The sequence below is a fragment of the Cordyceps javanica genome, chromosome 6 (assembly GCF_051103115.1).
Source record: "Cordyceps javanica chromosome 6, complete sequence".
Classification (NCBI taxonomy): Eukaryota; Fungi; Ascomycota; class Sordariomycetes; order Hypocreales; family Cordycipitaceae; genus Cordyceps; species Cordyceps javanica.
This window is the reverse complement of record NC_139300.1, coordinates 3,157,829-3,178,968: the sequence shown is the minus strand read 5'-3', so window position 1 is coordinate 3,178,968 and position 21,140 is coordinate 3,157,829. Positions and strand designations below refer to the sequence as shown.

At 54.0% G+C, this 21,140-nt stretch overlaps 5 protein-coding genes across 5 annotated transcripts; 3 read left to right on the top strand and 2 right to left on the bottom strand.

The window, feature by feature from the left end:
• Positions 1-1,142: 1,142 nt before the first annotated feature.
• V2A60_009401 (carbon-nitrogen hydrolase) lies at positions 1,143-2,266 on the top strand (the record flags this gene model as incomplete). The annotated part of the gene is made up of 3 exons (XM_083260667.1): positions 1,143-1,321; positions 1,404-1,843; positions 1,929-2,266. The coding sequence occupies 3 exons, from the start codon at positions 1,143-1,145 to the stop codon at positions 2,264-2,266; spliced, it is 957 nt and encodes a 318-aa protein (XP_083116793.1).
• Positions 2,267-2,798: 532 nt separating this feature from the next.
• On the bottom strand, positions 2,799-4,729 carry V2A60_009400 (FHA domain-containing protein kinase; the record flags this gene model as incomplete). The annotated part of the gene is made up of 2 exons (XM_083260666.1): positions 2,799-3,752; positions 3,911-4,729. 2 exons carry the CDS (start codon positions 4,727-4,729, stop codon positions 2,799-2,801), a joined length of 1,773 nt encoding a protein of 590 aa, XP_083116792.1.
• A 1,796-nt stretch (positions 4,730-6,525) lies between these two features.
• Positions 6,526-6,810, bottom strand: V2A60_009399 (uncharacterized protein; the record flags this gene model as incomplete). The annotated part of the gene is made up of 1 exon (XM_083260665.1): positions 6,526-6,810. One exon carries the CDS (start codon positions 6,808-6,810, stop codon positions 6,526-6,528), a length of 285 nt encoding a protein of 94 aa, XP_083116791.1.
• Positions 6,811-8,156: 1,346 nt separating this feature from the next.
• Positions 8,157-9,063, top strand: V2A60_009398 (eukaryotic cytochrome b561-domain-containing protein; the record flags this gene model as incomplete). The annotated part of the gene is made up of 2 exons (XM_083260664.1): positions 8,157-8,301; positions 8,432-9,063. The coding sequence occupies 2 exons, from the start codon at positions 8,157-8,159 to the stop codon at positions 9,061-9,063; spliced, it is 777 nt and encodes a 258-aa protein (XP_083116790.1).
• A 6,112-nt stretch (positions 9,064-15,175) lies between these two features.
• On the top strand, positions 15,176-21,055 carry V2A60_009397 (putative histidine kinase HHK2p; the record flags this gene model as incomplete). The annotated part of the gene is made up of 2 exons (XM_083260663.1): positions 15,176-20,779; positions 20,834-21,055. The coding sequence occupies 2 exons, from the start codon at positions 15,176-15,178 to the stop codon at positions 21,053-21,055; spliced, it is 5,826 nt and encodes a 1,941-aa protein (XP_083116789.1).
• Positions 21,056-21,140: the final 85 nt, after the last annotated feature.

Genomic DNA, 21,140 nt, shown 5'->3' with positions numbered 1-21,140 from the left:
AGCTGAGCCTTGAGTGGACATGGCAGAGTAGGACCTCCGGGTGCGTCGGAACGGCTTCCCGCGGCTGTCAGTCGGGGAGAAATGACCGGATGCCCTGGGAAATTGTCCTAACAACATACTCGGGGAAGTAGCCCGAAGCCCAATTACCAGCATAGGTCTTGCAAGGGCCCGACAGTCAAGTGGTGGAGAAAAATATCGGGCAGGCCTGGCTGGGCGATCAGCGTCTGAGTTGCTGATTACTGCAATGTGAGTGAGATTCAAATTAAAAGCTTGGTTTTGGTACCAAAATTCGTTTCACGACTCTGGTAAACTGGCTCTAAAACACGAGGCTCGATACACTCGGTATGTTTCCGGCTTGCGATGCACGACGACCCCAGGATTGCATGCTTCCTTCCGGGCCGGCCCGCTCGGATACGGGTGCCTACGATTCATAAGCATAATAATATCCCAGGGACTGGGACTCCGTACCTGAGCACCCACTTTGTGCATTAACATCGATCTGCTAACTAGTTCTCTCGCTAACTAACTTACTTGGTAGTGATCTCACATCGAATAACTACTATTACTACTAGCTAGCTGACCAGCAACCTATCCGGCTAGACTACTGACTCGAATGCGGAGCGACTTGTTTTTGGCGGTTCGGTAGTATCAACGGCTCTTGAAAGGGGTCTGGTGACCAGTTCCCATCTCCGTCTTGGTTGCTTTCTCCGCCTCTTCCCATCCCTGCTCTCTCCCGTTTCTGCGCTTGTTTACCATTTTGACTCGGGAAGCGTGCGTGCGCTGAAGCAAGACTCGCATCGGCTGACTGAAGCAAGCTTCGGCCACTCATTTCGGCAACCAAAGAGAGCGTTGCATTGCACAGACTGACGGAAGCAAAGAAAGAGCTGAGTAGTCTGTGGTGTGCTGAACCCTGGCAAACCTAAATAAAGTAGTGTCCACGAAGCCAATTGCCGATAGTGGTAACTGCCGTCGTACGACAAATTGCGCCACAGTACTGGGGGGGGGGGGGGGGGAATAAGCGAGCAATCGTTTACTACCGGATGGCATACTCAGTATCCTATATTAGACCTATCTTTGCTTCTGCTCGCGGAGCGAGATCTCATTCTTAGTTTGTTGTGCTAAAGGCTCATCGAATTTTGACCATGACTTCTTCGTCTTCATCCAAACTGATTGTTGCCGTCACTCAGGCAGAACCAGTCTGGTTGGATCTTGACGCCACAGTCGACAAAACCTGCAGACTCATTGCAGAGGCAGCCAGTAACGGGGCCAAGATTGTGACGTTTCCCGAAGTTTGGCTGCCGGGGTATCCTGCTTGGATTTGGTACGCAGTTGGAAAATGAGACGCTTTTTTCTCTTTCACATCTACATGTACTAAGGTTCTCTCTCTCTCTCTCTCTCTACAGGTCACGACCCGTGGACCCGGAACTGACCACCCGCTATATACAAAACTCGCTCGCGCTCGATTCTCCCCAAGCGGCCAGGATCACGCAATGCGCCGCCGAGCACGGCATCGTCGTGGTGCTCGGCTTTTCGGAGAACATACACAATTCGCTCTACCTCTCCCAGGCCATCATTGGCGCCGACGGAACGATCCGTGCCGCGCGCAAGAAGATGAAGCCGACTCACATGGAGCGGACCATATTTGGCGACTCGACCGGCGACTGCCTGGACAGCGTCGCCGACACAGAGGTGGGCAGGGTGGGAGCCCTCAACTGCTGGGAGCATCTGCAGCCACTGCTCAAGTACCACTTGTATTCGCAGAGGGAACAGTTGCATGTGGCTTCGTGGCCGCCCGTCCACGCGGATGTGCCAGAAGGTTGTCTGACATCCATGTCGGGCAAAGGTAAGAATCCCCCCTCCCCACCAAAAAAAAGGACGAAATAATAAAAAAAAAAACTCAACGGTTGCGACGCTAATCGGATGGCCAGGCATAGCCTCGATTGCGCAAGTGTATGCGATAGAGTCGCAGTCATTTGTTCTCCATACGACATCCGTCATAGGCCAAGCCGGCATCGACCTGATGGGAATTCCGCGCGGGTGCTTGATGAGCACCCCTGGTGGTGGAAACTCGGCAGTGTTTGCGCCAGATGGGAGGAAGCTTACTGTGGATATTCCCGAGCACGAGGAGGGCATCATCTACGCCTCCATTGACCTGGACGATATCCTCAAATCCAGGGCTTTCATCGACGTGTGCGGCCACTACAGCCGACCGGATCTCCTGTGGCTCGGTGTTGACAAGGACGTCAAGCGACATGTGCGAGCATGATAAGTTGCAAGCTGTTGTCCATCCTTTGACGTTACTGTTGGGTACTGCGCTCTGAGGCCGCACTCTATATTCTCGCAGTTGCAGAGATCGGACGTAGCCTCTGTGCCCCCAATTCAATATGAGATCCGATAGACTCGTCGCCGCTGATTTTACTCGCCGCAATTGACCGAAAAGTCGTATTGCTTGTGCTGAGGAACTCGTACGGGGTATTATAAAGATCTCGGCTCTACGTAAGAGTCGAACGGATACTAGCTACCAATCTACCTAATCCAAAAAAAAACACGAATAACTAGACAAGTAGGCAAACTCGCCAGAAATAAAGGCAATAGTGCATGTGCAAGTGGGAGACAAAGAACGGAGAAACTTGCTAGCTCCTCGGATGTTAACTCGCGGTCTGAATTGCCTTCAAAATTACAAGTTAGCCATCGACGGCCGTTGAACAGTCAAAGATTTATCAATATTCTCCCAAGGCCTGCGCCGATTAATAGAGCATCCTCGTCTAGGATGAAGCCTGGTCGAGTTTTCTCGCACGTCAGGTGCAAGAACGACGATGAATAGCGTCCGAAAAGCTCGGCCACCAGCTGTGAGAAAACAAAGACGCGGGAAACGACTTGCTCGGGAGCGCCTCCGCGTCGCTGTCCTTGTCTGACGCTGGATGCGCAAGGAAGGGCGGACGCGAGCGCCACTTGTTGAACAAGAAATCTCCAGGGGCCCCCTCCTCGTCCAAAGTCACCTTGGACGGGGTCGGGGACGACGCCGGCGTTGGGCCGCTCTCGGACCGCGCGGGAGCAGCAGACGTTGCCTGCGCCTGGGCGGCGGTGCCAAAAAAGGCCGCCTTGCCATGGCTGCTGGCTCTGCAGAACCTGCTCGCCTTTTCCAGACAGACGCTGGCCGGGCTTCTGTCGTCTGGGTTCAAGACTAGCATGTTGTCTGCGACGAACCGCTCGAATGGCCCTAACCTCGACTCGTCCCTGAGCGCCCGAATTGCCTCCAGGATCAAGGCCGGATAATCGGCAGTCTGACCTGCGTCTTGGAGGGGAAAAAGCGGCCTCTCCATCGCCAAACTCAGGGACACGACACCCAGAGACCAGATGTCGACAAGACAAGTGTAGCTGGCTTCCTTTGTGACCTTGTTGGCCTCCCGTGCTCGAGTGACCTCTGGCGCAAGCCAAGCCTGGGTTCCGCAGAACGTCTGGAACTGTTTGCTGACTTTTGATGTTCCAAAATCACTCAGCTTGACCTCGACCCTGCCCTTCTCCCGCACAAAGACCAGAATGTTGTCCGGTTTGATGTCTCGGTGCACAATGTCCTTTGAGTGCAGGTACACCAATGCCGAAAGACACTGGCAGGTGATGGAGACGGTTTCACGGAAAGAAATCTTCTCTTCCATTCCGAGATTGCCCCGCGGAGCATACTCGAGGTATATGGTGGGACACACAACGTCCATTGAGTTGAGGTTGGACCCCAGGAAGCGGGTGATGTTGGCCTGCGAGTAACAATTGTAAGCATGGCATAGAATGACGAAAGCACCAAAATACTTGCGTGGTCCAAGTTTCTCCAGACCTCCACCTCGAGACGCCAACGATTCCTCATATCCTCACAATATCCAGTACTGCTGTCCAACATTTGTTTGAGAACTCGAACATTTCCTGTGCTGACGTCCCATTCGCGGAAAGCGGTGGCGAAGCCTCCACGTCCCAGCTCCTTGTAGACGCACAGAGGGCTCGTATAGAAAGGGTCCAGCCCATGCTCAGCATCCTCTCTGCACATCGCGTCGCTGAGCTCATTTTGCAATTTCTCGAGGTCAATGGCCCGTTTCCCGGCAAGAAACGCCCGAACCTTGCGCTTATGTGCGCCATCAGTCCAGTTGCGCCATGGTACAACGACATGTATCTTCCACGAGCGCCCCAAGGTGATGGTGACTTCGACGGGCTGCCTCGTTTCGGATCTGGTCATCGAATACTTCCCGGGGACATCGGGCCCTCCCAAGATCCAAGTAAAGTTTCTCCGGGAGAACTCGGGAGCGTTCAAGCCCACCGGCTCTGAAGGGCAGCCCTTTACCTTTGCATGATCATTGTTGCCCGTGTGATACTGCACTTCGGTTCCGTGCCTGGAGTTCAAGTCCCGAAAGATGAGGCGATTGTTGTCGTCGAATGTCAGAGCACCATGGAAATTGCCGACAAAGAAGTTGCTGAGGGAAACGTCACACATTTCGTCTCTCCCAATGACGAACCCCGCGTTTCCCTTGGGCAGATCGCGGAAGCGAATTCGAAGTGTCTTGCATGCCCCATAACCGTCCGCTGCGGGATGTACTTTCCAGCTGAACCCTTTGCTGCCTCGTCGCGGGCACAGCGGCGTGGGCGGCGCGGGGTGATAAAAGAGCGGATGCTTCTCAACGGTTTCGTTGAGCTGGCCTGGACCTTCAAAGTGTAAGTAGGCGAGAACATCATCGGGGTTGTCCATGCTGTAGAGAGCGCAAGAGCGTGGCACCTGCGCAAGTAAAGGCCCGGGTCAGACAATAAGCGGGTGATGGATACCATGGAACGATGAACGGGCTTGTGAATTCGAACATGGATTACTTGGGTCCTCGAGAATATATACACACTCACGATGGATATTCCTTCATCATCATTCTTGCAGGCGCAGAAGGCTGCAGAGCGGCGCAGGCTGAGCAACCCTGCTAATGAAGGCATCTCTCATTGTGGTGGCCTCTTCACACCCACCATATATAGCCAACGTCGCCGTCATTGCTTAAACCCGCAACTTGGAACAGACTATGAAGCACACGGGCTAATTCAGCCTCACAGCAAGCGTCTAGATCCAGCCATCTTCTCTCTGACTCTTCCATCCGTGTCCAGCGGCGTGCAAGGCGCCGGGCGACGGATTGAGCAGCAGGGTGCGCGGGTGAGCGCCGCTGTCACTTTCTCAATAGAGGAGGCTTGCTGTGTCTCAAAGCCACGTTCGAAAAGCTACAATCATAGTATACCTGACAGCTGTCCTGCATCCTGCATCCGGTGATGTTTTCGGGCCGATTTGGGCGCGCCAAGGTCGAGCGCAAACAACCGCGCCCAGGGAGAATGAAACATGCAGAACAGCAAGTATTCAGGCGAGCTGTGACGGCCTCACTGCCCGTGACAAGGCTGAAAGGACAACAAGGCTAGAGTGGCGCAATGGACTCGGGGTGTCCCGAATTTCTCTTTTATCTATATATAGGTTTGGTCCAATCTGTGATGTTGGGCTGAAGCCGGCGCTCCAACACCCCTACTGCGTCTTCGGGGACTTTGTCGCTCCACGGTTCGGCTTCATGTATCGTGGGCATGGACATCGTGATTGGCAATGTATACTGCAAGTAGTATTCTGAAGTAAAGCCTCCACTCGTCCATCAACGAGTGAATTAGGGTGGGCGGGCTGTCAGCCACCATGCAGCGCATAACACATACCGTACTCTATACCGGGTACAGAGTAGAGGCCACAGTTTAAGCAGGTACTCTCTACCTCTACACAGTACGATCAGGAAATTGTGCCAAGACATGCTCACGGGAGGCTGATCTGCAGTAGTGTCCTTGTCGTCTCCGTGTTAGGTAGGGATAAGCCCGCTCAATATGTTGAGCGAAAGCGATACTTTTTCCCAATCAGCAGCCGTGTTCTGACTGTTTGCCCATGGATACAGATGGTGTGCCTCCAAAGAAATATGGTCGCAAGGTCTCGTAGGGCAAAGACTGTAGCTAATTGCAACGCCCGTGAACCTTTAGCCAGCGCGCCTTTCAATGCTCGTTGGATAATCAAGACGCGGATTGGTTTTGTAGCAGCATGCACGTTGTAGGTCTCGTGACGATCATCATCACCTTCGGCCGCTGGTCATGTACCTCAAAGCCAAGCCCAAGTCTAGCACCCTTCCCGCTAGTACGAGTGGAATGTACTGATGCTGGTATTTTCGGTATTCTCGCCAAGGATGAAAAAAAAATTATCCTGGGCACATCGCAAAGTATTGAGCCCGGTACTCTTCACAACTTCGATCTCCGTGGGCACGCTCCATGGCTGTCATGTTATGGGTTGGAAGTTCTGTCTTCATTCGCCTGTAAACGGCGAGCGCGCGTCGAGATCGGATATGCGTGGAGGAGTGCAGGTTTCTGGAAGCAGAGCGGTAAAAATTTGAAATGCCCAAAGTTGGTATGCAGACAGTAAGTACCATTGGCGTCAATGATGAAGTTGCCGGGGTAAATGTCCGAATACACCAGGTAGAGCCTTCTATCAAGAGTTCACTCGGGACGTGGTGGATCAGCGACGAACCTGGGAATTTGAGGCATGCCACCGATGTAATTGACATATTCTTGAAGAGATGCTAAATCATCAAATTGCTTGATTGCTTCCCCGTCTTTCAAGAGTGGATGTCTAATGCGGCCGCCTCTATAGGGTGCTGGTGCCGCATCGGCGGGGACGGCGATGGTTAGAAGGGTGTCAATGGCCTTGACGATCCGGTCAATGTATTTAGATTGTTCGTTTCCCATGATTTTGTGTCCGAGATCTTCAGAAGCGTCGTTCATTGTACATGTTCCGTGACAATGAATCCCCGAAGCGTGCGGAATATCTTAGGAACGCGCCGAAGACTGGCCAAGTCCGAAGGCTTTTCTAGGGCATCATATGTGAGGGCTTGTCTTTTGGCCTCCATCTTCGATGAGAATGATCATGCATTCCCAGATTTGATGTAGAAGAGCGGAGAGGAAGAACGGAGCGGGTATGGAAATCCGGCGCGTAATCACCGGCCGCTGTCCGTGCATGGCAAAGCCCTCGGTGCATTGGAGAGTTGGCGATGACTTGTAGCTGTTCTAGGGTTTTCATAACATGTATTTTTTCCCGGTAAGATGGCAGCGATCGGAGCTCATTGGAATGAGGTAGAGGTGCAGTGAGATTGCAAGGTGAGCAGATGAACAGCGACCCAACATCTAATGTTGTTATATTCTAGATACCTAGAAAATATATCTAATTCTAGTCTCTGGTACAAATAGCTAGATATATAATTTGAGAGAAAGCCTATCCTTGTCTAATTATATAGCATACTTATCGCTACCTTGAAATCTATACCCAAGTTCATAATCTGGCAGGTTCTCCGGACTTCTATTAGGCCGCTCTATAGTGTACAAGTTCATTTCAGGAGTCAACACCGTCACCACTGGCTTTGGTATAGGAATGCAGCCGAATTAGTCGGGTATGATGGTCATCACGGTGGTGGCTGTACAGGCACTTGTGGCCCGACGCATGGAGGAGCCGGAGGCTCTGCAGACGCCGAGGGTACTGGGCACTTTGCCTATAGCAGCCGGCATTAAATTCAAAATGGCGACTATTAAAGAGCAATTCCGGCACTTGGCTACTAGCCAAGTGTCGCGCTTATATGTATTATTGAATGCATTAGCGTCGTCCCCAAATAAAGGCATTTGACTTTCTGGGAATTCCTAGAGCTGTGGACAGTTGTACATTGGTGATTCTTTAAACTTGAGTTTGACAATTCAAATCATTACACGCCACTCAAGTTGTTGAGTTTTCAAAATACCTGCTGATCTCTCTCACATTAGTTCTACATCTACACAACTCGGTATGTACATAGCATCCCTGTCCTCGCTCTCCACAGTTCGGACTAGTTAGTTGACTGCCCACTGCGGCGGCGCCCCCAACGTGGTGATGCCGCTGATGCGTAGTAAGCAAGCGTCTCTTATTGGTCGGCCGGCAGTCGCCTGTTGGAAGCTCTCACCAGCCGCTCAAGCAAAGGCCACATACGCGCCGGCCGCCCAACTCGATACCAAACCGCTCCAGGCTGCAGCGTTCTCGACACCACCTCAGACTTTGTGTTTGCCCCCCCCCCCCCTCCTTCCCTCCAGCCGGCCGTGTGCTTTATATGGCTCCTTCTAGCACCGCCCTCTTCCAGGGCCAGGCTCCCGGCCAGCGCCTCAAGACAGCAGCCGAGGTCCAGGCGACGCCGCCCGACCAGGACACGACGCGACAACAAGACGATGCCTTTTCCGTGGCGCAGCTCTGGAACGGTGAGTAGTGACCAACCAAAGACTATCCCAAGTAGGGCTTGCTTCCTTTGCTGGCCTGTCGTCACCCCCCCCCATTCATTTAAGAAATCCTCCTCAAAAGACTTTCGCGGACTAACACGTGAATCGCAAGGCACGGGCTTCATCGCGCAGGCGGCCGTCGTCACGTTTGCGCTGTCGCTGTCGGGCCGCGTCCTCGCGCGGCCGCTGACGCTGTTCTCGTGGCACCCGCTCGCGCAGGTCCTCGGTCTGGTGGCGGTGGTGCAGTCGATCCTCGTGCTGCAGCCGGCGCGGGCGGGCGGGCAGCGCCGAGTCGGCCGGGCCGTCCACGCGTGGCTCAATCTCGCCTCGCTGGCCGCCTTCACCGGCGGCTTCGCCGCCATCTACCTCAACAAGGAGCGCGGCAGCGCGGTCCACTTTGCCACCACGCACGGCGCCCTCGGGGCCGCGCTGACGGTTCTGCTTTGGGGCCAGCACCTCGTCGGCCTCGCCGTGTGGGCGGCGCCGGCGACGGCGCCGTACGGCGGCGGTGCCCGGACGCTGCTGCTGCTGACGAGGGCGCACCGCGTCGCCGGCTACGCCAACCTGCTGCTGCTGCTGGCGACGTTTGGCACGGCGGCCGGCACGGGCTTCGTCCGCAACGCGCTCAAGGTCGAGCCGTGGGTCTTTTACGTGCCCATGGCGCTCATCGCCGTCGGGGTCCTGCCGCGCATACGCGCTCACAAGCTGGGCTTGGCCAAGAAGAAGAACAACAACAAGGTATAAACAGGGGAGAGAGTGTGTGGTCCATTGTTGGCGGGCAATGTCTTGTCGCGGAATTGAGTTCGTTTGTGGTGGGCGAAGAGCAAAAAGGGGAGACCTTGTCGTGGCTTTTTGTTCTTCGCGGGCACGATGGGGGGTTTATGGCTGCCTGATACTGCGCCGAGACAATGTCTACAGAGCTTGTTGAAGAAGCTTTTGTTTTTGTAGCTCGATGCTGATTCTTAAGCGTGTTATAATGACTATAGATTTCAAAAAACAATCATCATCATCATCATCATCATCATCATCATCGTCATCATCATCAAAGCAGCACCAACTGAGGTGCACAAAAGTCCGGCCACGCATCGCATGCTGAACAAGTGCATGGGTGGCATTAGGATATTCTCACGTTTCGAGACGATCAATAGCGAATCCAGGCTCCTCTTACATTCATTTTGCTAACATGCGCCATTGACGACGAGCCCAAACATCACTCGGCGCGTCTACGGAAGCCGGTAATATGAATGAAGCGACCACATAGTAAAGGGATAGGGTAGGCTGCAAGTCGGTGCTGGCGCGGTAAGTAGTCTGACTACCCGATATCGACATGACGCAGCCCGCTGGCGAGGCCGAGAGATTCGGGTAGTGTGGAGGAATAGCGTGCTTACATGCTGTTGTTTAAAGAACTCGCCGTGTGCATTCTTTTCAACAAGACTACTTACTATAAGAGTGCGGGGTGGTTGCTCTTGATCACGCTCACCAGAAAATGTTGCAGACGCTTGGCAGTGTCGGCAGTGCCACTCGAGAAATGCCTCGCCAATTTGTTTTCCGTTTGTTCCCTTCATCCTCTCCTTCTTCTTCTCCTTCTTCTTCTTCTTCTTCTTCTTTTTTTTTTTCTTCTTCTTTTACTTTTATTCCGAATTTTGTGGCTGTGTGTTTGTACGATGCTCTTAAACAACGTCACCTTGCTTTCTCTCCCAAGCCTCCCTCTTCTATCGTGTCCTTTTTCATGTTTTTCCATCTCCCCTTTATTTTCTCCTTTCCATTTCAATTTTAGACTCTTGAATGGTCAGCAGCTTCGGAGCTCCCCAAAACCCCGGGCGCGTTATTACCATGGGATGGTTTTTCCCGTCGCCGTCGTGTACGGAGTACTTTGAAGCGGATTTGCTGCTTGGCAAAAATAGGAGCTTGCCGAAAAAAAAAAAAAACAAAAAAATAATATTCAAAGGCCCCGCCCCTCCCCTTCTCCCAAAGGAAGGCAGCTAGAAAGGCGAAAGAATGTATCCGTACGGGGGTCTCGGACGGGGGCCGGACGAGGTGTTACGACTGGCGGCGGCGACGCCACACCGACGCCATGGTATAACTGGGGAGAGAGGGGAGGGGGGCAGGGCTACTGTAGTATTTGGGTTTGGGGCCTGCATCTACTTACTTGGTGGTAGTTATAGATTAATGCAGTGCAATATACTCAAAAAGAAGGATATTATATATCTATATCTAATAGTGATAATGGTAAACCTGCGTCTTTGCTGGAGTGGTTACTTGCCGCGTTTTTTCTTGGCAATGAATAGATAAATTCCAAAAATAGAGCAAAAAACAAAACATTCGACCTATGTTCCTGGTCAATTTGTCCAGGGGCAACAGTAGGGGCAGGCTGGGACCAGACTGGAGCCCAGTGGTGTGTTGTGGTGTTGTGGATTTCGGGGGTTGATGAGCGGTAGGGCTCGTTCATGCGTCGGTGGCTCATCAACCTTTTTGTTTTTTTGCCAAGCGCAGAATCATCTTAGCATCAGATCAGCGTATCCGTGCTTGGTAGCTTGTTCCATGGTTCTCAGGCATCCAGGGCATATAGATGGGCTGATGGGCAAGGTAGAAAACAGGATGATGAGACTGCATGGCTGGGAAGCGGTGGAGCGCGGAAATACCGTGGCAGTGGTTGGGCCAAACAACCCCCTGACCGGTTTTTTTGACTCACATTTGTGTCGATGGTGCTTGGGTGCATGGAGGTCTACCAGGTTTCGCACAGTAAAGTGTCTCATTTTTCTTCTGCTTCCTCTTCTTGAGTGCGGCATTTCGGGGTCGTTGTCACGGGCCCGGGTACTTGGTCACGGGAGTTGTGATGACGAGGCGGCTCGAGGGGACGGTTCAAGCTGCCATTTCGGGATGATTCAAGTGATGTGATGGAGTGCTCGGTAGGGAGCAAGTATTTATACTGGAAAGTTTTTGGTGTTATGGATCAGGCGCCACGTTTACAGTCGATGGGGAGTGGGCAGGCGGGCAAGGTGTTATGCGGTGGGTGGCCGGCCGGCCGGTCCCGGGAATAGCTTCAGTGTGCGTGGGCGGGTCAGTTTTTGTCTGGGAATCGCATTGGTGATGGAAGAAGACCGACAACGGCGAGGACGTGGACAGAGCAACCCTGGAGGAAGACCTGCAAGCGAACTGTGTCATTAGCAGCATGGCACAGGCCATCTAAAGGTGCTTGGCTGGGCCAAGGCCATTCTATTTGGGAAAAGGCTTGCGTGGTCAGATTTCGGTGGGATGTATGGAGTCAAAAAAAACACCCCAAAAAAGGCAATGAGTAAGTACTTATTATGCTCTGACACAGCACGGCTACTGACCGGCAATGTACTTTTTTTTTGGGGGGGGGGGAGGTATCATGGCTGACCCAGAAGCTTGGGCCGTGGAAAGCCCCGGCAGCCCGGGTAGAGGCAGGGAGGGGCGCAGAGTGGCGCTGGTTGGGCATCAGGGAGATGATGGGTAGTATTTGTGAGGAGATTTTTGGATCAGATTCTTGTTACCATAATTAGAGAGAAACAGAGAGAGACCGAGAGAGAGACACGGGAGGCACAGCTGCATGGAAAGAGCGGTGCTCTGTTTCGAAGTGGGTGGTGTGATGGTGATGATGACGGGTGACGATGGGCAGTGGTGGTTATGTGAGTTGATGGATGGGCTGCAACCCCGGCTGGGCGATGGGCAAGTTTGGCACACACGCCGATGCGTGGCTCCGACAGCCTGGGACAGATGGATCATGAGAATTCCAGAGTATGTAGGAGGGAGGGCGGGCGGTGGTGGATGACGTTGTAGTTGTGACGTCGGGGCATTTGTTTGAGACGAAGCAAGAAAAGGAAATGATGAATAGAAAATGAAGAATAGAAAAAAAAAAGAAAAAAAAAAGAGAAGACGACGACAGAAAAGCCGTAAAAGAAGCCGAAAGAGAAGTAGAGGAAGAAGAAAGGAAGCAGGTAAACCGAACGGAAAGAATACCAGTGGCAATACCAAGACTGTGTTCGTGTTGCGACGGGTCAGGTGAAACAAAAAAAAGTATAGGTGGATGGTGTTTACGAAAGGGAGTTACTGAAGCACCAAGATGGGAAATAAATGATGGGGAAAAAAGAAAAGGAAAGGAAAAAAAAAGTCATTAATGGTAAAGAAAATGGAAAAGAGGGAAAGACGAACAAAGTGGCGGAAGCCGCAACGAGAGTGTGTATCAGATGATGTAAAAGCTACTACCGAGTACCTGGGCCGGAACCGAAAACGACTAGGTTGAGTTGCGGCGGGTGGTAACTTGGCGGGCAAGACAAGGTGTGGACACGGGAGTTAAGAGGAAGGAATGATTTTTGTTTGGATTATTTCTTTGAAGAAAGATGGCCATGGAGTGGATAGGAAGCAAGAAAGGGAGGCAGACGACGGATCAAATGGGATTGTGTGCTCTGTAGTGATGCAGTTGAAAGAGTAGGTAGGCTCATTAACTAGTAGGTATAGATGCCGGACTATGAGGTCATCTAGGCGAGGTAGGGATAGGAGACACTGATGAAGGTCATGGGCTGATCAAAAGACGGGGACAAATACCCGGCAAGAGGTCATGCAGGTTGTTGAGTCGGTATTGCTAGCGGCCGTTTGGGACACGAAGGCTTTTTTTTTTCTCCTTGTGGCGTCGATGCTGCAGCATTGCGTCGTTAAAAAAAAGGCGTTTTCCAAGTAGGTAGGTAGCCAAGCAAGTGCATACCCAGTACTGCAGGTAGTCACCATTGATTCTTGAATAATATCTTGGGTCAAGGTACGGATCAGTTTATTACGCAAGATACTCCGTATTGTCCGCAGTGTGTGGCTGAAGCGGAGCACATGTCGCAGCCACACTGCCGGAACCGACTCAAGATAATAATAACAACACACATACACCATGAGTACTGATGAATATCCGTACGTAGAAGGAAGAAAAAAAAAAAAAAGAAGGGGTGACATACGTCATGGGCACGAGCTCGGCAGCTCCCAAGCTAAAAAATTCCACCGTTAGTTTCAACCCCCACCCGGTGCCACTCTTGTGGCTTGCAGGGGGTCACAAGAAGGAAAAAGGGAACAAGTGTCAAAAAAAAAAGAAGAAAAAGTTTCTGGGGGGGAACAGGATACAAACAGAGTTTCTATGAAATTTGAAAAAAAGAAGAGGAGAAAGAAAAAAAGCATAGAGACCGAGACTTGTGTTGACGGGATAAATTCAGGACACTGGATTGAGAGGTAGAAAGGAGACCTCATTACTTTAGTACCTAGCTGCCGTTGTCGACCTAGTACCAGTAGGTACGGATAGCAGGCATGTATTCATTTTGCATAGGTATAATGAGGAAGAAAAAATAAAAAAACCACGTACGGGGCTCTTGCAGGCATGTTATAGTTGGGTACCATACCGAGTACATTTTGCAGTGGTATCCTTGCCTTGGGCTACCTGCTTCATCCCTCTCACTCACTCACTCACACTCTCTCTCTCTCTCTTCCTTTTTCTCTTCCTCTCTCTTTTTCCTTCCCCCCAACCAATGCCTCTCTCTCCTCGACTGGACCTTTTTTAATCATCTTATTTTTTGTGGCATCTCTTCATTAGCGGCACGACTATTTTTCCCATCTGCAACCCCAGTCCGGGCTATTCCGCTACCAGAAATCAAGCTTCGCCCAAGGCTAACTATATTACTTGCCTTCCTGGGCCCGTTTTACCATCCACCATCCACACAATCCACGACCCCATCGACTAGTTAGCTCGTCAAGTAACTACTTAGTTAGTTGGCTGGCATCCCTCCACCATATTCTCCTCGCTCGCCCTCTGTCGTCGTCTTGACCTGCTGTTTTCTCTGCGGTGGTGCTGGTGCTGGTGCTTGCTATTCCTCGTCTTGCTTTCTTGCACTATCTTCCGCCTCTCTTTCTCACTCTCACTCCCTCTCACCCTCACTCACTCGCTCATCCACTCACTCACTTACCGCGCCTCTCTCTCTCTCTCTCTCTCTTACACACCCCCATCTCACTCAGCTCCACTCCAACCACCACCAGCCGCTCCAAACCTTGGCCGCCGTTTGAACTTGCTACTCTTTCTCTCCCCCCCCAGAAAAAAAGCCCTCCTCGCTCGTCATACTGTAACTACTACTGCTACTAGTTAGTAGTTGATGCGGCTACTTGCTACTGTTACCACCACCACCACCACCACTCTTAGTACGTTTCTTGTCCCTTTCCAATTCTTCCATCCATCGGACCTCGTACTACAAAGTAGCCCATCACCATTCGCTCCACCCATCTCTGGTCCTAACTAAACGCCCTCGATATTAAGCTGAGCCGCTCGCACATACCTCGACCTGCCCCCCTCCCATCAATCACCCTCATCTGCTCCAGCGCGCCGCCGCCGCCCGTCGCCGCCGCTGTTGCTGCTTGGGAATCTCGCCACGCGCCGCTGCTGCAAAGCTCCCTCGACTAGCAAAACGCCAAGCAGCAGCCACCACGCCTTCTTCTGCAAACGCTAACTGGCACCTGCTTGACCGTTGCACCACTGCAACTCTGCAACTCGCCAACTCGCCAACTCGCCAACTCGCTCTTCCGACCAAAGCTCGCTTACCTCGCCAACAAGCTCTCGACCAATTCTCTTCTTCCCGCCGCTTCTTCCAACACCGCTCGCCAGCTGCCGCTCCTTGCCACCACCCCGACGTCATTTTGACTCGTTGGCCCTCCGCCCCGGCCCTGCCTCCTCGACACCGCCCGTCCAAAACAACCCTCTGACATCATCTGCGTCCAAGACATTAGCCGCATAACCCAACCCAGCCAGCCCTTTGTCCTTGCCACCAATCTCACACCCCCGGAGCTGCCAACCAGCCTGTCGAGACATGGACAAATGAGTGTTGAAGGTGCCCCGAGTGCCCCCGCGCATGGCCCCAATCCGACCGTCATGGCTTCTCGACGTTCCAGCTACCCGCTCTCGGCTGCCACCGAGGCTGCAGCCCGCGCCATGGCCATCAACGCCTGTGACGCACGCCACCCCGATCCAGCCGCCCCCGACGACCCCGACGACACCGTTGCCGTCGCTGACACCACCGACGGTGCCCTCGACGGCGACGTCGCCCTCGACGCTCCTCCCTTGGCCGCATCCATCTCCCCGCCTCAGCTCCAGCTCAACGAATACCGAGAAAAGCTGGCTCGCGACCTCGAGCGCCGCGAGCTCCAGGCTAGAGGCTTGCTGCCCGCCACCACCCCCGTCGTCGACAAGATCCGCGTCGTGCCCATACAGGAAGAAACCACGCCCTCGCCGCCCTCGCCGCCCTGGATCTCCTCCAACCTCAACACCTCGTCTACCGAATCTGGCAATACCGTCCGCGGTGCCATGACGCCTGCCCTCTTTGCTCGTACTCCTTCCTATCCGTTTCCCAGGATGGCCTCTACACCTGGCGCCTTTGGCCCCGGCCCTCATCCCTTTGCCAGCTTGGCCAACCCCGCCACTCGCATGAACATTGCCATACCGCCTCAGCCCGAACCCAGAACCGTTTTCGACCGCGTTCTCTCCGAGTCCTCAACCCCCGCCTCCACCTTCTCCTTCAACCCCGCCGGCACTCCCATGGCCGATAACTATGACTACCCCAGTCCCGACATCTACAACCTCTCCTTGCTCCTCTCCTCCGAACCAGGCCTGGACGCTTGGTGGAACACCGTCGTCCAGATTATGAGAGATGTCTTCCAGGCTGAGCGCGTCACCCTGTCTGTGCCTGCTGATGCTGCAGATTTAGAAAACGTCCCGTGGGGCCAAAAAGCCACCTACAATGAGCGCCAGGAAGATCACCTCAGTGTTGGTTACATGGCCAAAGGCAGTAGTGGCGTCCAGAGCAGCAACGCCGATGCCATGGATGCCCTACCCTCGCTCGAGGACCTCACATCTCCAGGAGAGCCAGCACCGCTCCGCCCTGGCCTCGCCAGTCGCCACTCTTTTACAAGTTACGAAGACAAGAAAGACCCCTCAGCAGCAGCACCGCGCCGACCCAACCATTTATCCCGAAGTAAAACCTCGGCGCCGCTTCCCTCGACCGGCTTACGCCCAGGTACTCGCCTCGACAAGTCCAAACTTCAAGAACACGACGCGCAAGCCCAAGACGACCCTGCCATCCCCAGCTGGGAAATTCCATTTCTCGCACGCTACGAGGGCCAGGGCAGAGTCCACTCTGTTCTCCAAGCCCTCGACTTCGAGGCCGATCCGCTCCTTGACCATGCTGGCGTTGTCAGAGTCCTCGAGCGTGGTGCCGCTGTTACTCTGACGAGGTCTTACCCGTATCTCCCTTCCCATGATCAAAAGGACGATGCCGGTAGGATGGCTTCTGCCGATACACTCAAAAAGACTAGAATACAGTCGTCCGAATCATTGACAACACTTTCCTCCATACTACCTACGGCCTCGACCAAGCCCTCCGCCAAGGGCAAGCAACAACCTGCCTCGGACGACTGCGGCCGCCATGACCAGCAAACGCAACCCCTCACTCCCAGATATGAAGAATACGAGCAGATTGCCGCATCTCCCTGGGCACAGTCGCCTGCCCCCTCGCCCGCGGTCCGCTCCGACACGGCCGAGAATCCCTTCTTTGCCGAGGCTACCGTTGACGAGGGCTCCTTCGACCCGGCGGCCGGTGCTGCCGATTATAGCGACATGCGGCCACCCCAAGCCATTGGCCTAGACAACTCATGGACTGTGATTCATATTCCCCTTACTCATGTTCTTCAGTCAAGGCAAACCCGACCCTTCAAACTCGATGCGACCAGCATGGAACAGAGACTGCAAGGCCAAAAGCCCGACAGCCCTCCTTCTCGTGCTGGCGACTTCAAACGGAATAAGCCCGCCCCTATAGCCATCCTTTCCATATTGAGTACCGTGACCCCTTACCCCCCCAATTTGCGCAAATCTCTAGAGCACCTCTCGCCTCACATGGCCACCTCGTTCTCGCTAGCGCGCCACTACACCAACCTGGAGACGGAGCTCGCAGGCATCCAACGACGACGCCCTCCCACCACGGGCTTTGGCGCCGTTGCACCCTACGGGCGATCCTACGAGAGCACTGCTGCGCTGGCCGCAGCCGACATGATGCAACTACGATCATCCGCCGGCAGTATAACCAGCCCCAGCGACTACTCTGCTGTTTCAAAGAGTGCAACCGGCTCCCCCATCGGCACACCGGGCTGGAAGCGTCAGCCCATTCCCAGCCCGGCGGCCCTCGCAGGCGGAGACAGCTACTTTAACAGCAAGTCGACAGTGCCTGGCAGGCAAGAGGCAGCTACGCAGGCCCTGCACAAGGCCAGATCCAGCTCAGCGGAGCTTTCTCCGGCTGACAAGAGATCCTCGCGGCTTACCAACAGCAGCGGCCTGCACGGTGCCGTGGATGGCCAGGATGCTGCCCTTGATAGGTCTGCGGAGGGCATCGCACTGCAACATAGAAAATCGCGTTCAGCAAGCAGTAGCGAGCTGCTATTTGAGCTTGGCGAAGCGCCCATGTCCTCAAGTCTCGAGGACAAGATCGAAACGGAGAAACACGTGTCACAGCATCACAACCAGCGCCACCCGCACACCATGCTTCACAGCTATGGCGCCGATTTTGCTTCTACATTCCAATCCTTGCCGCCCAGCTCGAGCCTCATCAGTCGACCGCCGCTTACTCCGCTTGCCTCGGGCGCATCCCGCAGCATGTCCATCATCTCCACGACGGCGGGTGACATGCCGCCGCCGTCGGACAGACTCAAGAGCCTCATTCTCGACTCCTTGCCTGCGCACGTTTTTGTGTCCTTGCCGCAGACTGGTGAAATTGTCTGGGTCAACAGCCGCTATCTGTCGTACCGTGGGCAGACTGTCAATGATCTGGCCGCCGACCCTTGGAAGAGCCTTCATCCGGATGACCGTGACGAATACCTCAAGGACTGGGGACACTCCCTCCGGACGGGCGACCAGTTCTCTCGGACTGTGCGAATCAAGCGTTTTGACGGCGCCTACCGCTGGTTCTATGCCCGCGCCGTCGCCTCCAAGGACAAGAGAGGTGTCATCATGCAGTTCCTCGGCTCCTACATGGACATTCATGACCAGCACATTGCCGAGCTCAAGGCTGCACGCCAGGAGGAGATTGAAGCTTCCGAGGCCAAACACAGGTTGCTAGCAAACCTGATCCCTCAAATCATCTTCACGGCGACGGAAGACGATGGCGTCACCTTTGCCAACGAGCAGTGGCTCTCATACACTGGCCAGAGCTTCGAGGATGCTCTCGGCCTGGGTTTTATGGACTTTGTACATCCCGAGGACTTGGCAAAGTGTCGCATCCCCATCACTAGGCCCCCCTCTGAAGCAAGCAACCTGCATCGAAGTGCTCGAAAAGGAAGCGACTCTGGCTCGAGGTCCGTCCGGTTCGGGCACAGGAGCACAGTCACAAGCTCTACCTACGAGATGCCAACGGCAGACCTGGCCGAGCTCGCAAAAAAGGGCATCGTTCGAATTGGCACCGACACCAATGGCAGGGTCTCGTACACCACAGAACTGCGACTGCGATCCAAGAATGGCGACTACCGCTGGCACCTCATCCGCTGCGTCGAGATTGACACGATTGATTTTGGCCGTGGCGCGAGCTCCTACTTTGGATCGGCGACAGACATTAACGATCACAAGCTCCTCGAGGCCAAGCTCAAAGAAGCCATGGAATCCAAAGGCAGATTCCTCAGCAACATGTCCCACGAAATCCGAACCCCCCTCATCGGCATCTCGGGCATGGCCAGCTTCTTGCAAGACACCACACTGGACGAGGAGCAGCGTGATTACACCACCACCATACAGACCAGCGCCAACAGTCTTATCATGATTATTAATGACATTCTTGATTTGTCCAAGGCCGATGCTGGTATGATGAAGCTCAACTTCGAATGGTTCCGCGCGCGATCCATCATGGAAGACGTCAACGAGCTCGTGTCGACCATGGCCATTGGTAAAGGCCTGGAGCTCAACTACCTCGTCGAAGCCGATGTTCCGTTGTGGGTTAAGGGCGACAAGATCCGCATTCGACAGGTTCTGCTCAATGTTGTGGGCAACGCCATCAAGTTTACCGACACGGGCGAGGTCTTTAGTCGCTGCAAGATCCACGCAGAGACGAATGGACAGACGGGCGAGCATGAAATCATGCTCGAATTTTCCATCACCGACACTGGACGCGGCTTCAGCAAACAGGAGGCAGAATTAATATTCAAGCCTTTCAGTCAGATTGACGGGAGCAGCACGCGACAGCACGGCGGCAGCGGGTTGGGTCTCGTCATTTCCAGGCAGCTTGTTGAGCTTCACGGAGGCACGCTGGAGGGAACCGCCGTTCCTGGGGAGGGATCAACGTTTACGTTTACCGCACGGTTTGGCCTGCCGACGCCCGACGACCAGCCTGATCTGCCCCAGAGCCCGGGTTCGACAATCTCAACCTTTTCGCGCCAAGAGTCCGATGGCGGATTCAGGGGATCACCGCAGCTCTCTGCTACGTTGAAACGTCGCAGCACCGACGACGCGAGTCCGGGTGAGAGTGTTGCCGCCGCGCTTCTAGCCCGCAGCGGCAGCCCTCGCACCAATGTCCTTACCAAGCCCACTGTAAATGCCCTCGCCTCGGGGCCTCTTGTCGGGGTAAACCCTGGTCTAGCTCGCTTCAGCGAGGCTGCCAAGGCCAGCGGCCATGACTTGAGCCAGATGAGGTTGGAGATTCCATCTGGTCGCGACTCGCCGGGGCGCACAGCAACCCCCGACCATTACGGGCGCCCGCGACCAACTGGAATCGCGCCTCCTCCCGTGTACTCGATTCTCATCATCTGCCCGCAGCACCACAGTCGTGAAGCGACCGTCCAACACATTGAAATGACATTGCCCAAGGACGTCCCTCACGAAATCACCGCCATTCGCACCATCGAGGAGGCGCACAATTTGATCGGCGGCGACGATCCTGTCACGTTTAGCCACATCGTCGTCAATCTGGGCTCGGCGGAAGCGATTCTCGCCTTTTTGGAAGAGGTGACGACGTTTCAAAAGGTGGAAAAGACTGTCATTGTGATTCTGTCCGACTCGCTGCAGCGCACAGCCGTGATGAAGACGGCTGCCGGTACCAAGACGGAGCAAACACTAGCCAGCAACTCCGTCACCTTTATATACAAACCGGTGAAGCCGTCACGCTTTGCCGTCATCTTCGACCCAGACAAGCGACGAGACTTGAGCACGGACTGGAACAGATCGAACGCGCAGCAGCTTGTGGAGAAGCAAAAGGCGAGCTACAACGAAATGTCGATGCGCATGGGCCACAAGGGCTACAAGGTACTGGTGGTCGAGGACAACAAGATCAACCAAAAGGTCCTGACCAAGTATCTGGAAAAGATTGGCGTTGAGGTGGAGATTGCTGATGACGGTGTCGGGTGCATAGAGCTTGTATTTAACAAGCCTCACAACTATTACTCGCTGATTCTTGTACGTATCCGAGCCAGCCGTGTGGAAAACAACGGGTGCTAACAGACAGGACAGTGCGACATTCAGATGCCGCACAAGGATGGCTACGAGACGTGTCGCGACATTCGCACGTGGGAGGACCAAAATGGTTTCGACCGGCTGCCGGTGATTGCGCTGTCGGCAAACGTCATGTCGGTCGTCTTTGACAAGTGCACGGCGGCCGGCTTCAGCGACTACGTGACGAAGCCTGTCGACTTCATTAGCCTTAGCAAGGCCATGGTGAAATATTTCTCCTAGACAGTCGACGAAATGGAAATGTACATGTATATATATAGAGGGAGAGGGAGAAGGGCAGCAAGGACACACAAGAGACTGTGCGGCA